At 40.0% G+C, this 15379-nt stretch overlaps 1 protein-coding gene across 4 annotated transcripts in view; it reads right to left on the reverse strand.

The window, feature by feature from the left end:
* Positions 1-2301: 2301 nt before the first annotated feature.
* Positions 2302-15379, reverse strand: part of XRCC4 (X-ray repair cross complementing 4) — a 188671-nt gene continuing 175593 nt past the window's right edge. For all 4 annotated transcript variants that reach the window (XM_075741127.1, XM_075741126.1, XM_075741128.1 and 1 more), the window contains exon 8: positions 2302-3115. In XM_075741127.1, the coding sequence (XP_075597242.1) occupies positions 3007-3115 (109 nt within the window). In that variant the 3' untranslated portion in view covers positions 2302-3006. The remainder of the gene's footprint in view (positions 3116-15379) is intronic.

Consider the following 15379-nt stretch of genomic DNA (forward strand, 5'->3'; position numbering starts at 1 on the left):
CCTGTCTTGAAAAACCATTTGTGGGCATGTTTCTCTATTTGGTCTTCTGTCACCACTAAAATATTTTGGACAGGGGAGAAGCAATTGACTGACATCTTATGTCAGGTTGTTTCATGTGACAGTTTTATAGGCGTGCTTGGAAAACATGGTCTTCCAAAGGTGAGTTAGAAAACTATGCTTACAGAGAAAGTCTAAGTTTAGTAGCTCTACTAAATAGAAGGATGAATGGAGAGAGGCTTAAGTCCAGAACTGTTCAGTGTTTTCATTAATGGGCTGGATGTTAGCAACTGGAAAATGAACTTACTACATTCACCTATCATACCAAATTGAGGAAGAATGAGCATTCAGAATCATCTTGACAAACTAGAGAAATCAGCTACAAAAATGGGATGCAAGTCAATACGGTTAAATGCCAGTTAGTCAGCTGCCCAAACAGAGAAGGAAAAACAAGTGACTACCCAGTAACTCTGCATGGAAGATTCCAGGGATTATGGTGGATCACAGCATGAACATAAACTAGGACATGTTATGCCATTGTGAAATAGGCGAGTGTTATATTTCATATATGAATAGGAGCACTGTCTGTTGACTCACAAGGGAACCCTTTGGCTCTGCAAGCTTTGGAAAGCCCCTGCAGCAGGAACTCCGTTGGTACGGAGCAACAGCAAAGATCCCAGCTTTTCTCGGAGGCTTAACCAAGCAGCACTGAGTATTATTAATTTAGTGGGCTTAAAAAAGAAAAAAAGTTATGAGGCGTTATTACTGAGTTCCCTTCCCAAACATCACAGGTTAGTTTGAAACAGATTTTACTTGGCTTGGTCAATGAAGGCCATCGGGTGTATTTCAATACATTAAGATGAATGAGTTTGAGGATAAAGTGAATTTCGCTACTTCTTGTGGACAAATATGCATCATAAAGAAGTTTCACTGATTTTCTGCAGCTTTGCAATACTACCTCTGCTCTCACTGATAATTTGTGCTCATATTGGTGGGTCTTTCCTCTTCAAACTCAACTGCAAAATGGAACCGTACTGGCAGAAAAGCAATAGTTTCTCACATAAATCTCCAGAAAGGAGCATTTTGCTAACATTCTCACAGGGTTGTGGAGGCTGACACATTGTAAGAAGGCTTCAAGGGGAGAGGAGGTGTCCCTGTGTATACAGTCTGAGCTGACTGGAAACTGGCTCCATACTATGGCTACCCTAACTAGATGACACACCTGTGCTCACACAGTCTAAGGTATGTATCCACCATCACGTAATTTTCTGCTCAACTCCAGGCTTGATTCTATAAACCTCAAAAAAAGAGAAAAGAATAAACATTTTGACAGATTTTATTCCTTCTGCCAACTGCGTGTAACATTTCCTATTTATATAGCAACATTTTACTATTAAAAACCAAGAGTTTCTTGCAAGCAGAGTTTTGCAGGATGTTCAGCTCCATTTACCTTCATTTTCTGCTGCAGGCACAATTAAACCAAGCTCTTGTGTGTTGGGTTAAGTCATGGAACATTTTCACATTAAAACTGAAACTATATACAAGCTTTTGCTGAAAGCATTGTCAGATCAGCCCTGGAAGATTTTAAATCAGTCAATGTCTATTAATGGGTGTATGAATAGGTCTTTTGTGGTCCTGTCATTTCTCAGGCACAAAGCCTTTGTAGCAAGCAAAATATGTTGGCCATTCATGTTTTTACTGTGTGATTTATAACATTGTCCCAAAGCCCTTTGTGAATTTTAAGTGCTGTGACCATGTTTTTCAGAAAGGAATGCTTAAATATAATATTCCCAGATCCTCATGTAGGTTTTTAAATGAGGATCCTGCAAATACTGTCATGGATGCTTTTAGTTAAACATAGGATTGAATTTTGGCAAAATCAGGGCCTAAATAAGTTGCCATTTCAAAAATACCAAGTAGCTTCCAAGGGCCATTGCAAGCCATGGAGCACAGACGCAGGACTATGTTCCATGGTCCTGCTGACTTCAATGAGATTATTCACATGTTTAAAACCCTTGTTGGATCACATCCTTTCTGAGACAGAACTGTCTCCCTCTGCCTCAAACAAGACTTGATTCGGGCTCTTAAAATCACAAAGCAGAAACTTGATGTGCTTGCTTAGTTCTGTACACTTGATTTTGACCACTGAAGGTACATATATGTAGCTAACTTTTTCTTTGCTAAAGCTTTAAATCTAAATGAATGCATGAGCTCTGGGCAGGAAAAGTTCATGCATTAACACACTTTTCTAACTAGTCCCTTTACTCATAGACTGTCTACGCAAATAAAACCAAAATTGATGTATTTTTAGAATGCATTTTATTTTTTTATAAATCACCTTAAGAAAAATGACGCGGTATTAAAAATCACAATTTTAAAGGCTATAGGTTTCTACAGAAGGTTAAAATAGAGTCAATATTTATTTTATAAGCTCCCAAAAGCAAGAATACCTTCTAATGCATAATGCTGCAGAGAACCTTTAAGTAAAAAGCGAAAGGACAATTCTTCGGATGCCTCACATCAGAAGATATAATTCTAAACTCACAGTTTAGGAAGCTATATCTCAGTTAAAGCTAGACCACATCTTAGCTGAGCTTCTCAAGAAAGGTGCAGTATCTAGGGTAAGTATAGTGTTAGCCTTAATCTTCTTTACGCCTGACTTATTCTCTGCGCACATCTGGAAACCAGTTGATCCTGGATACAATCATCAGCCAGAGACTGTTAGGATGCAAAAATGCTGTGATGGTGCTCTCCTTCCCCACACACAGATGATAAAAGTTCTACACAGAGGTTAAACTGATTTCAAGGCTGTCACAAATCAAGCTTAGCAAGCTGAGGGTCTACAACTGCGTAGTGAACAATGGGGACGAGTGAAGTGCAAGAGGATTAGAGCAATATGTCATCGAATACCGCCTCAGAGTAAAGATTTCAGCTATAACAAAGCCTTTTAGTTTTACAGCGTATCTCTATTAGAAATGCCAGTCTCTCAGTTTCTCAGCCAACACATAGCTAGATGTCATCAAAGAGGTCCTCCGGCTCACAAGTGTTTTCCAATGTTTCGAGAGACATCACATCCAGGGACTGCTTGCCTGACGTCTTCTGTGAGGCCAGATCAAGTCTGGAAATATAAAACAAAGAGATTTGAAACGAATTTAGATATAAACAATTCCAACATATACACCGCCAAGGTAAGCGTTTAATAGTGTATTTTGAGCTTTTTGTTAAGGTTACATGTAAGAGAAAAGTGCTTTTTGTAAGACCTAATTACTTGCTGAGATGGCAATGGAAAAACAAACTGATGAAATTCAGCTTATAAATGTCAAGGCTTCAGCTATTTTGTTACAGTTTTTAGGACACTGAGAATGACCATTTGTTGTGGTTTTGCCCCAGCCAGCAGCTAAGAACCACGCAGCTGCTCACTCACTCCCCGCAGCGGGATGAGGCAGAAGATCAGAAGAGTGAAAGTGGGAAAACTCGTGGGTTGAGATAAAGAGAGTTTAATAGGTAAAGCAAGAGCCACATGCACAAGCAAAGCAAGGCAAGGAATTCATTCCTCACTGCCCATGGCAGGCAGGTGTTCAGCCATCTCCAGGACAGCAGGGCTCCATCACGTGTAACGGTGACTTGGGGAGACAAACGCCATCACTCTGAACATCTTCTTCCTTCCTTCCTCTTCCCCTAGTCCTTTAAATGCCGAGCATGACATCACATGGTGTGGAATATCCCTGTGGTCATTGGGGTCAGCTGTCCCGGCTGTGTCCCCTCCCAACTCCTTGTGCACCCCCAGCCCACTCGCTGGTGGGGTGGTGTGAGGAGCAGAAAAGGCCTTGGCTCTGTGTGAGCACTGCTCAGCAGGAACGGAAACATCCCGGTGTTACCAACTGTGTCCAGCACAGATCCAAACCAGAGCCCCGTACTAGCTACTATGATGAAAATTAACTCTGTACCAGCCAAACCCAGCCCACCATTTCACCCACAATTTCCACGTGGAGAGCTGGGGAGGGCAGAACAAAAGCAGAAAACACACAAAGAATCTGCTCTTCCACTGCTGCACAGGATAATGTTCTGTTAACTGCTCTTTATTTTTTCCCTGGTGCTAAGCATGTGTCTGTTGTCCATCAGTTTGACACGGAGGGATATGAAGAATCAGACTGAGTTGTCTCAAAGGTCCATGCCCTGAAGGTGTAAGCCTTTCTCCAAAGAGTAGAGCAGAATAAAACAAAGGCAAATGAAGAAAATCCTTCCATAATACATGAATCCAGGTACTCAGGAACTGTCAAATTCCTGGCCTTCCCCTGTACGTATGTTATGTTTACATTTGCTACAGATGTATGCAAACAGAAGGACTCGCCATTGACTAATACGAGTATGCCAAGGTGTGGGTTTGCCCTCAGAGAGCTGGACACCACAGAGTCCTACCTGAAAACTTCACACCTGAATCAGACATCCATTACATTGAGTAACATGCTACTCTGCATCAATTATCCTTTCAGAACTCCTTTGACTGTCCTCATCAATGTAGATCATTTAAATGTCTCTTGGTTGCATGAGCTCCTGGCATTTGCTAAAAGCCATGTTCACTGTTCCTCCTCTCTCTCCGAGACACCATTCTGGAAGAGAGCTCTGTATTTATGCCTGGGAAGGCAAAGAAGGTATCCTGTGTTTCCAAAAGCAGTGGCATTTGCAAGAGCTTCTGATCCCTACAGGAATTAATCTTATATGTATAGGCTGAATCCACAAAAAATCTCTGAATCCTGCACAGACAACTTTATTTTGCAAGCTTTAGGAGGAGAATTATCAATTGCAGATATGGGTGGTTTTGGTGACAAGCTATTTCAGGTCAATATCATTAGCTGCTTTGCAAATAAGACGTGATCTCTTAATCTTGGCTCAGTATGCTGTAGGGAATCGGTGTAGGAAGCAGGGAGCAGACCTGATGTGCTTGTATTGTAGGATTTTGGACTGGCTGGAGTTTCATAAGGGTTGATGGCTTCATGCCCAGGTATATTCCACTGGTGTAATCCTGACAGAAGGTGAAAAATTCATATATTACCAAGGCCAACACATCAGCCACCAGGATGGGAAGAATGAGACAGAAATGATGGAAAGTGTTACTCTCAAATGCTGCCATATGAGGGCTTAGTGCAATGAGGCATGCAAAAGCAATCTTAATTTTCAGACTAATTCAAGCATTTGCCTTCAACTGCTCCACATTGTAGAACCAACAGAGTCAGTGAAATTTAGCAATTTTTTTTTTCTTTTCAAATTTGGTTTCAAGAGATTCAGAACCAAGTTTTCCAGAACTTCTACCTAGAAATCTCTAGGGAATAAAAGCTTTTATAAAACACTGCAATCTTCAAAATTCAATGAGCTTCCTAAGACCCCAGCCACTGTGTGATTCATAGCCTCTCACACTTCAAGTCTGTCAAGCCCTTGGAGGTTCAGAGCTCTCACTACAATGTTTCCTGCCCTGGACCTGGGGAATAATTTTCATTTTGAGGTGGAGCCCCCCATGCTCCTGGGGAATCAGCAAAAGCCCAGTAAATGCTGAGTCTGGGATGCTGTCACTTCTTAAGAGCTCTCCAGTATTCAGAAGGGTTTCCTCATCACTCTGTCCATCACTCCAGTTCTGCAAACCACTTTAAATGCAAAGTACCGGCATATTCAGATTATGATAATTACTTTCTCTGGAAGTCTAACTAGGTTTCTCTGTGAACTCTTCCAAAACGCTTTCCTTCAGGTCTGAATAAATTGTGTCCAAGCATTTTTATTTTTTTTCCTTTTGGTACACAGTGACATCCAGACAGATGTGTGTCTCGTCAAAAGTCACTTGGACTAACTGTGAAACAAACCTGCCAGAGTCAGACCCTTAGCCAAAGATGTCTGGTCAGCAGGATCCATGCTGTTCTGATTGCTAGCAATCAACTTATTTGTACCCTGTTTTGTTTTGGTTTTCCATATAGGTAGCATACCCCAACACAGTGTCATGCTCAAGTTTGTTTATTGAAGGTGTGTTCTTTTACCTTTCTAGTTCTAAGGCATTAAGCCTCCAGTGAGATCATACGCAAATCACACAGTGTGGAGCCACACACTGATCACTTTAATTAATTCTGAAAGGTCTCATCAGCAAATAAATTAGACTGTGAAGAACTCTGTACTCTCTGAAGAACCTGAACCCCACAGGCTATTTCAGGTACTGGAAGGTTTTTTTTAGAGCATATGCTCATGTGCCATTATAGGAATATAAGACTAAGCATATAAGATTAAATGACTTCTGAGACCCCACATTTGTTGACTTTGGGGTTTCACCTATTACAGCATTTTCTAATTTTGAAAAGTAAGCCTGACAGTGCTTAAGCTATGTCAACAACTACTTTATCCTCATTGGCTAAAATAATTGTTTTCAACACTACACATGAGATCACATCTATAAGCCACTGTTGAGTTTTAACATTACACAGCTAGAACGATTAAGCTTCTGTGTTCTTTTAACAACATGGTCCTCATTTAATCTCCAAAAGCTGTAATACCACGCCTGTGAATAAACCCAACTACACTTGAAAAGTGGAAGCATTAGGTTCTTTACATGAAGTTCATAAGCAACTTAATTTTGGTTTTAAGACTTGATGATTCCTATTTGCATGGCAATTATTCACTGAATGCCAACAACTTGCTTTGTGCTGTGAAATTATTTTGAAATTTGGACTCTCGCTGAAGCTGTATTACCATATCCTGATGCATAACTGAGTTAATTTCTTTAAATTGCAGTGAGTTGTACAGTCCTCTCTTGCCAAAAAGCCTGTAAGTAAGGCATTCTTCTCGAAAGTTTATTCTTCGGTTGGATCACTTTTTGAAGTCTTGCCTTTTGGTAAACTTAAACTCCATTAACACATCTGGAGAACTGCTGACTATAAGAGATCATTTCATATTTCCTGACATTTAGTTCAAGCCCTTCATAAATTGAGACAGAAGACCAGATCCACAGCTGGTGTGAATCACTGGAGCACTAATAATGTCAGTGGAGCTCTGCTGACTTACACCAGCTGAGATTCTGGCCCAAGATTTGGAAGAAAGTGGTTACATTACTTGATATTTCTTTCCACAGCTGAGGAAGAGCCATAAGAAAAAACAGAAGACATGCAACACTTTAATACTTAACAACATGGCACAGAAACTCAAGGCCATGCAGGGTGATGGCTTTGCATAGCTCGGGAGAAAATGCAACACCTTCCTTTGCAGTAGGACAGATGGACCATTCCCATTAGTTTCTTGTGATGAATTATTCCTGATTTCACACAGACCCCGGAGAAGATCTGCACAACACCGTTCCTGCTCCAACAGACGGCCAGTTCCACGAGATAATGTCTGTGAAGCAGTATGAAGCAGAAAATAACCTCCTCTGCGACTGCTACAAATGACAATTAAAAAGTGCTTCCTAGTGGCAAAAAGATCAAAAAAGTTGTAGCTGTGCTGAAGGAAAAATCAGGTCAGAGGCTGCAACATCAGCACAACTGCTCATCTTGAGGTACTTCTACTGGAAGGGTGAAAGGTTGTCACACTTAGCTATGCTTGTATAGCCAGCCCAGCATGCTGTGGTTATGATTTTACTCAAGTTTTTGTTCTCGAGCAACTCTCATGGGATTTGAAAAGAGAAATACCCTTGTAAATTAATATAGCTATAAAAGTTTCCCAAGAAACTTTAGTAATCTAGGAGGCATACTTGTGTCCTCGGACCATTGCATTATTTTCCTCAATTTTTAGTAATTACAATAGCCAGTTCCATTCAAAAGCTGGCACTTTATTAAGAGAGGACATTTCAGCTCTCCTAGAAGACGTGTAGCAGTGTTTTAGGAAAAGGCTGAATTTCTCAGTGTGTATATCTTTCCTTATCTTCATTTAATGGTTCATTTTTGTCATTAATCTGAAAAAAATGAAGGCTTAATACCATGAGTAGACATTAACAGAGGATATAATCTGATATATACTTCCTTTGGTATCATAAAAATAGGTGGCAGCAGCAGCTCATAAACAGGGAATCGGTAGCCATTACAGTATTAACATAGGAACAAAGGTGAGGCACCTCAAACACTAACGAATGCTCACATTGCGACTGACGGGGCAAAAGCTCAGCAACATTTGTGCTCCAGAGATGGTACTTTTAGTCCACCCTGAAATAAAAACTTGGATTCTTTGATTTATCAGCAATCTGCTGTCTTGGCTGTATAGACATCATCTTCACACAAAGTCCTCTGAAGAAAGGTACTCATCAGCCATTGTTATTAAGGAAGGATTATGAAAGGAGCTTTGAGTGAAGCTCATGGCTATACATAAAACCTTGGCCTTGAACAACCGATGCCCTGTGGTGTGAGCTCTTGGGAGACATCATACTGGCTGCCTATGGCTACTGGCCAAAAAGAGCAAAGTTCAACCATGAAAAGAAAAAGAAACGATGTAATGGAGGAGGAGAAAAAGCCTCTTACATGAATGCATCAAGAACACAATGTGCAGACAAACTTCTTTAAAGTCGAATATTATGAATGTAAGTAAACTAAATTGAAACTACATGTGATTAAAGATACAATCATATCCCCTTTTACAGAAATGCTACAATGACTATAAGGTAAATTATAAAGCCATTTTTGTTTTTAATTCAATTTAAAATGGAAAATGAAATTCAATAATTTGGTTTAGGTTTTGGCAGTATTATGAGTAATCAAATTCCAGATATAGTCTACTCTGGTATTTATTCCTAGAAATAATATGAAAACAAACCCATATATTTCTAATTGATCTTGCAAAATGTAAACCCCAGCAAGTCACGAAGAACTTGCTGGATACAATCACCTTCATGATCTGAAATTACAGTTGATGGACTTTTCCCAAAGTTGTGTTAGTGAAGAAACTGAAAATTTTTCTGCCAATTTCAGTCATCTGAAGAGAGCGGTGGTGTCAGAGATCATCAGAGCACAAGCTGTACCTGGCTCCAACACAAATTCACAGAGGCTAGAGAAAATTACTCAAGAAATAGCTGAAAAGAATGATTTCTAGCTTAAGGGATATTGTCTCCATCCCTCTTGGAGAACCTTCCATGTGTGGCATTCTCCTGCACTCAGTGTATTAAGCAAAAAGTCTAGTCCCAGTTAAGGTCAGCAGGCAGATAATAATAGTAATAACAAGCTTGTTCAATTATACAGTTAATGAAAAATATTTTCAATGCAGCAACAACAAATTTAATGTTCAGCCAGAGAATTAATGTTCCTTAATAAGCTTCCACCTCTGGCTGAAAGCCAATCTGCAACAGCACTTGCATTCATCGCAACCACTGTGCAGTAAGATAAGCCTGGAATTCCCGCAATAAACAAAACCTAAAGCAAAACTTCAAAAAACAGGACAATTGCTAAACTCTTTGTTAAGTTCTTGCAAGCACCACTCTTTGTTCTCTGGAACTAGAAACTATCAAATGAGGGATAATTTTGATTTATGCTTATACAAGTTTTTTCTTTATATATCCCTGGAATCCTTCAGAAGGAAAAAGTGAACTGGAAATCCCTTAAACATCACAGAAATTGATATAGTGATTGCAGCAAGAACAAACTTGCGAACAAATCTGCTACACTGAGAAGATGCTCATATATCTCTTACTGATATAACTTTTAATATTGGCATAACTTTCAATGACTGGTCTAGATCAGTTCTCAACATTATTAATCATCCACTCTACTTATTTAATACTACAAAACAGATGGTCTGAAGATCCTCAGACAACCATATGTAATGTCTAAAATGGCTGCACAGACAACACGTCATGTAAATGAACAATGCTGACAGTACTTTTTTAGGGACTTGTATCCATTCAGTTGCAAACTCCCAATTAACTTCAGTTGGCATAGGTGCAGGTCCTCATTTAAAAAGAAATTCTGGTTTAGTAATATAAATATAGTCTCGGATCTTTTCATCTGATTAAATGTACTTGCAGATGCTTACTAACAAAAATCTACTTAAAAATGTAATAATAGATGTCACTTATAAGGAAAAGCCTAAAACATGTTTGTTTTAGACAAGTGGCACACATTTCTGTGGCTCATTTCCACTTAAACTCCTTCTTGCTTAAATAAACTAGACCACATTCACTTTGAGGAACATACTAGCACCGCTGCCTTCACTGGGAAAAAAACACAAATCTCTTAATCATAACTACAAGAGTATACAGTAAAGGAAAACTTAGCTTGTTTAGGAATTTTGTCAAGGTCTTTCATAAATCCAGTACATTGCAAATTTATTGGCAAATGCTAGAAGCCATTTCTCATAGTCGCTAAGCGCTATTTATCACATATACATTTATACAACACCAGCGCCGGCTAAATTGTGTCATAACCCTTTTCCAGGCTGTCAAACCCTGGAGCTGCTTTCTCTTCCTAACCCTTTCTTATCCCCTCAGGATGATCATAAACAGTAGCCAGTGATCTAAGGGGGCAAATAAAAATCCCTGAACCAATTTCTTGTGTAGGAAACATACGTCCTCGTGCTCCTCCATCTGCCATCCCCGAGGACAGAAGGGGTCAAGATAGCTGTTGCGGTGGAGTGTGGAGGGACAGGTTTTCCATCAGAAAATCTGAAGCCTGGAGATGGCAGCTACAACTGCAAAACCACATTGAATCAAATCACAAAAATAAGAACATTTAACTGGAGGAAAATCCAGCAATCCTAAAACCTAGATTGCGCTTCAGATGTTCCACATCTTTTCCACTCCTTTCCAGTACTGAGGCTCTGAGTGGCTGTTTAAATCCTAATGACTTCAACAGGAGCTAAGCACTTGCTTAAAGTTAAGCACATGCTTACAAAGCCTCCTTAACCATGGCCTCACCTTGCAACTCTCTGGGGTCCACTCTTTGCCTTGACTGCTACAGAATAAAACACAAACTTCACAAATTAATAAAATTTAAAGTATACTTGAAGAAAAACAGATTAGTCCAGCATTCATACGATTAAAAGTTCCCTCTTAATAGTAGACTAAACTCTGATACCTTTACTAAATTACTAGGTATGGCTAAAAACATCCTCTTTTCAGAAGGATGTAGGAGAATCCACAGACGTAATCTTAAAAGTTATCTTTTAAAAACTCCTATGACTGAATTCAGCAAATTCTTTCTCCCTGCTGAACAATTTGTACATGTACACCTGGGCACCAGCAGAAACATATTACTGCCCAGATTACCTATTAGCCACAGATCTGCTCAGCAGGTTTTGGATCGTTCACTTTAATCGGCTTATTGCAGAAAACCACTTTGGATCAGTACAGTATATGGATATGATTTATGTATGTATTTTCCAACAACAAAAGGCACTTAGAGCAGCAGTGAGTTCTTAATAAATCTGGGAGCTGTGAATTGAATAAACTGGGAGCAGGTTTCAATTTGCAAGTTAAGGTAGAGCAGATAAAGTCTAACAAGCTTTTTTCCCCTCCTCTAATAAGTATCTAATAGGTCTCTATTGAACATAAAATTGTTTCAGTACTGAAAATTGTGCTTTCTTTTCTGCTGTCTCTTAACTCCCGTTCAACTTTTCCTATGTTTCTCCTGCTGCCTCCCCAGCCGCAGATCTGAATTCATTCATACTTTTCTAAAATAAGATCAAACCTGTGATATTTAAGATCAAATGCCTTCCTACAGTGACACCTGTGAGAGCTGAAACATGTTCAAACAGCAGTACAAAAAAAAAAAAGAAAAAAAAAAAAAAAGAAAAAAAAAGAATAGGGGACAGAGCATCCAGCCCTTTGAAAACACAAGGGAAAAAGTATAAATAGGTACAGTTGGCTGAGACAGAACAGAGCTGCACACTGCAACAGCCAGTGTTTTCTGGCTAAAATTGAAGTTTTTCTCCTCTGCATTTTCATCATACCTTACCCATCCTTGAGACATCTCCTCACCCAGGGCAGAGAACAGACATTGACTTTGTCCACCTAATGACAACCCTATTACTTAGTTTGGGGTGCATAAAGCAAATGCATATGTATATGTATGTGTATATGTCTTCAGACCCTGACTCTGACTCCTGAACTTCTTAACTCACTAGTAATACTTCTTTTTTACTTTGAACATGTGGTTAACATGCTTTAACCATCTTCCCTTTAGAAAGCCCATCCATCAAAATGTCTATTCGGCAAAGAAGCCACTTTCTATTACTATATGAAGCAGGAACCATCTGCAGCTCATGATGCAATAGCTGTAAGGCACCCTGTACAGCAGGCTTCAAAAGTAATTTTTTTCTCCTCCAAAACCCCAAGTGGTCTCCATCCATTCGAGCTCTCAGGGTCTGTCTAAGCAGCAATATCTGCAGTAAGTACTTTACCAGGAACATTTAACAATAGACCAAACAGCCAAGTTATTACTTGGGTAAATGCTGCAAAAGAGTCTAGACTGTAAGGTTTTTAAGAAAGGTTGTACTACCTCCAAAAACAACAAAACCCCAACTAACCAAAAGGACGGGACCGGCCCTTTGCGTTTCTTTCACAAAAATTCTTATATGAAGTGGGTTTTTCTTCCTAATGAGCCTCTCTACTTTTTATTTCCGTAAATGGTCAAATTCACAGAAAGAGTCTTTAGCCCTTAAATTTCAGACATTTCCTTTTCTGGCAGAACAGTTTGCATACATATTATATCAGGATCAAGGGACAGACTCAGCTCACTCATGCACGCACGGACCTCCCCCAACCTTATGGCAGTGAAGGTTGGAGACTTAACTGGTGCTAAACCAGCAGCAGTCATACCCCAGCTGGCCGTGACTGAGCTGGGATTGCTGCAGATCTGTCCCCAAAGGTGGAAGGGAGGGAAGCCCAGAACAGCCACCAGTCAAGCCCTGTCTCTGCATTAGCAGGCCACCCATCTTGGTTTTGAGAAAGGAACCGAGACAACCAATGGACAGGAGTTACAAGGCACGAATTAACGAGCATGGCAAGCTGAAAGACAGAAACAAACCCTGTATTTTAAATGGAAATTTCTGATTACTACCTTTCCATAAGAATAGGTGCAGTTTCAGGGAGCCCATGCACCACAAGTCCCTCTACCAGATGTTTCTTCTCAGGCTCCAGGCTTTCAGAGACACTTAGTCAATCAGGAAATTAAAAGCAGGGTCTTGGATAGACTTTAGGCACCTGAGGCTGGATTATCAGGACCATCAAGACTACTAACTAGACACATAAATGCAACCACGAGAATGTGCAATACCGGTGACATACAGCCAAGCTTCTTTGGACTGCCGTGCCCACGTGTTCACCACCCATACTTGGAGAGATCACCTGATGCTTTACACTCCCAGTCTGCTCAGCATCTGTCTTGGCACTAGGCATCGACACCTGCAAGTTTTATTTCACGCACAGCATAACTAAAAAACATGCAGTAATTTTGGTCACTGTGACCTGCATTGTGCTGAAATCAGCGCCTTCCTGCAATGAAGAAACAGGCCATGCCAGCCAAGCTAAAACAGGTAATGAGAAAGATCATTTAGTAGATCTCTGCAGTGTGGGAACAGCTGTCCTTGGGTCAATGCAATGTTGCCCAGAACCCCTTCTCTAACAGCAGCCAAGAGCAGATGCTCTTCAAAGAGTACAAGGTGCTTTTCCAGCGCCCAACCATTTGCAGATCACAGGCTTCCTGAGCCAGGGTTAATTTCTGTGTTCAGTAACATTCAGGACATTTCTCTTTCACAAAATGGCCCTGCTCCCCCGAGCCCATGTAAACATCTAATATTCCCCAAATCCCAAAGGATCTCCACAGGTTACATATAAGAATAGGAAAAACAGAACAGAAAACATAGAATACAATGAAAAGGGGGAAAAACACGACAAAATTTATTAGATACCAATGTACAATAATTTTCTTCACAAAGCTGTTTCAGTTCCACAGCCTAAGCCAGATTTTATCTTCAGTTGTGATATGTTAGTATAAACCTGAGGTACCTCCACCAAAGTTTTCTTGTGCTGTTCTAGTTCAAACCAGCATTCAAACCACAAACTTTTAATCTGCAGAGAGCCTTGATAATTGTGCTGGTGCTGCACCACTGACAAATTTGGATAGTTTGACTTTTTGTGAGTTTCAGCACAGTGCTCTAAATGATTTTTTAATCTTACAAATGCATTAACAGAAAAGGGACCACCATGCAGGTGGGCAATTGGGACTTTATTAGGAGAAGGCGGATGTCAATCAGAGTAGAATAATTATGGTGTACACGTGAAACAAAAGCTGCCTGTGTGAAACAACCCAGTGTGATATACAGATAAGTCACTGAAAATACAATTACATCTGTGCCTTGGCTTATTGGTAACAGGTCCACTTATTGGTAAACGCATCTGGTTTTATCCACACTAAAGTACTGGGAAACAGGAAAAGAGTAACGCACATTTTTAGGTACACCTTGCCTGATGTCTCCATTTTTTCCTTTCCAGAGAAAAAGTAAGAATCTATAGTAGGTTTATAGTCCAACATCACAGGAAAGTCTCTGTCTTCGGTTAGGTACGACTGTGACAGTTTTAACAACTTGAATCTTGATTCTGTCTCAAATAGGTATCTTTGAAAAAGAGAGAGGGAGAGAAAGGGAAAGAGCAAGACAGAGAGGAGTTTCCACCTGAAACATAGCACATAACTGCCGCAGCCCTGGCATAAATTCTCGTGATCAGAAGGAGCAGGTCAGATAGATAGTACAAATGGATGCAAACAATTTAAAAGACCTAGTCTTTTGAAAAAGCTTTTTTTTTTTTTTCTTTTAAACACTCTTAGAAATAAAAATGGTTGTTTGAAAAGCCTCCCAATAAATCTGGCACACAAAAGCATTTCTGGTATCATTAGGGAAAAAAAAAAATAATTTCAGAATTCAGTGTGAAGCCTGGATTTTCAGTTCAAGCTTAGCTTACCTTACCTTTCCTTTTAATAAAATCAGCTTCTTTCAGACCAGAGTTAGACTAAGTCATTGGCACTTTTTAAACTATCGCACATGGAATTAACAAAGCTCTTTAGCTCTCAGGACTTATCTCAGGAGTGATGAGTTCCTGCTTTAACTTGTTCCAGCACAGTGCAGGGTGAGCTGCAATTCCCTCCATGACATTGCTGGCATGCAGCCCTCCTAATCCCCCAGTGAATCTTCCCAAGAGTTTTATTACTAACAATATGTAGCATAACAATTGACTGTATTGTACATATATGCTCTTGCCTGTTGAAGATTATAGGTCCGGTCATAAAAGATGGGAGTTTCCCCACTGGCTTGATTTTGCTTTGTATAGGTTCTTTGTACAGAACACACCAACATCAGCCTCCCAAGACATAGCAGGAGGTCAGTGGATTGTATTTTCAACCTATTTGCTTTTTGTCCCCAGACATGTCTGGACTCACTA

This window comes from Balearica regulorum, chromosome Z, assembly GCF_011004875.1.
Source record: "Balearica regulorum gibbericeps isolate bBalReg1 chromosome Z, bBalReg1.pri, whole genome shotgun sequence".
Classification (NCBI taxonomy): domain Eukaryota; kingdom Metazoa; phylum Chordata; class Aves; order Gruiformes; family Gruidae; genus Balearica; species Balearica regulorum.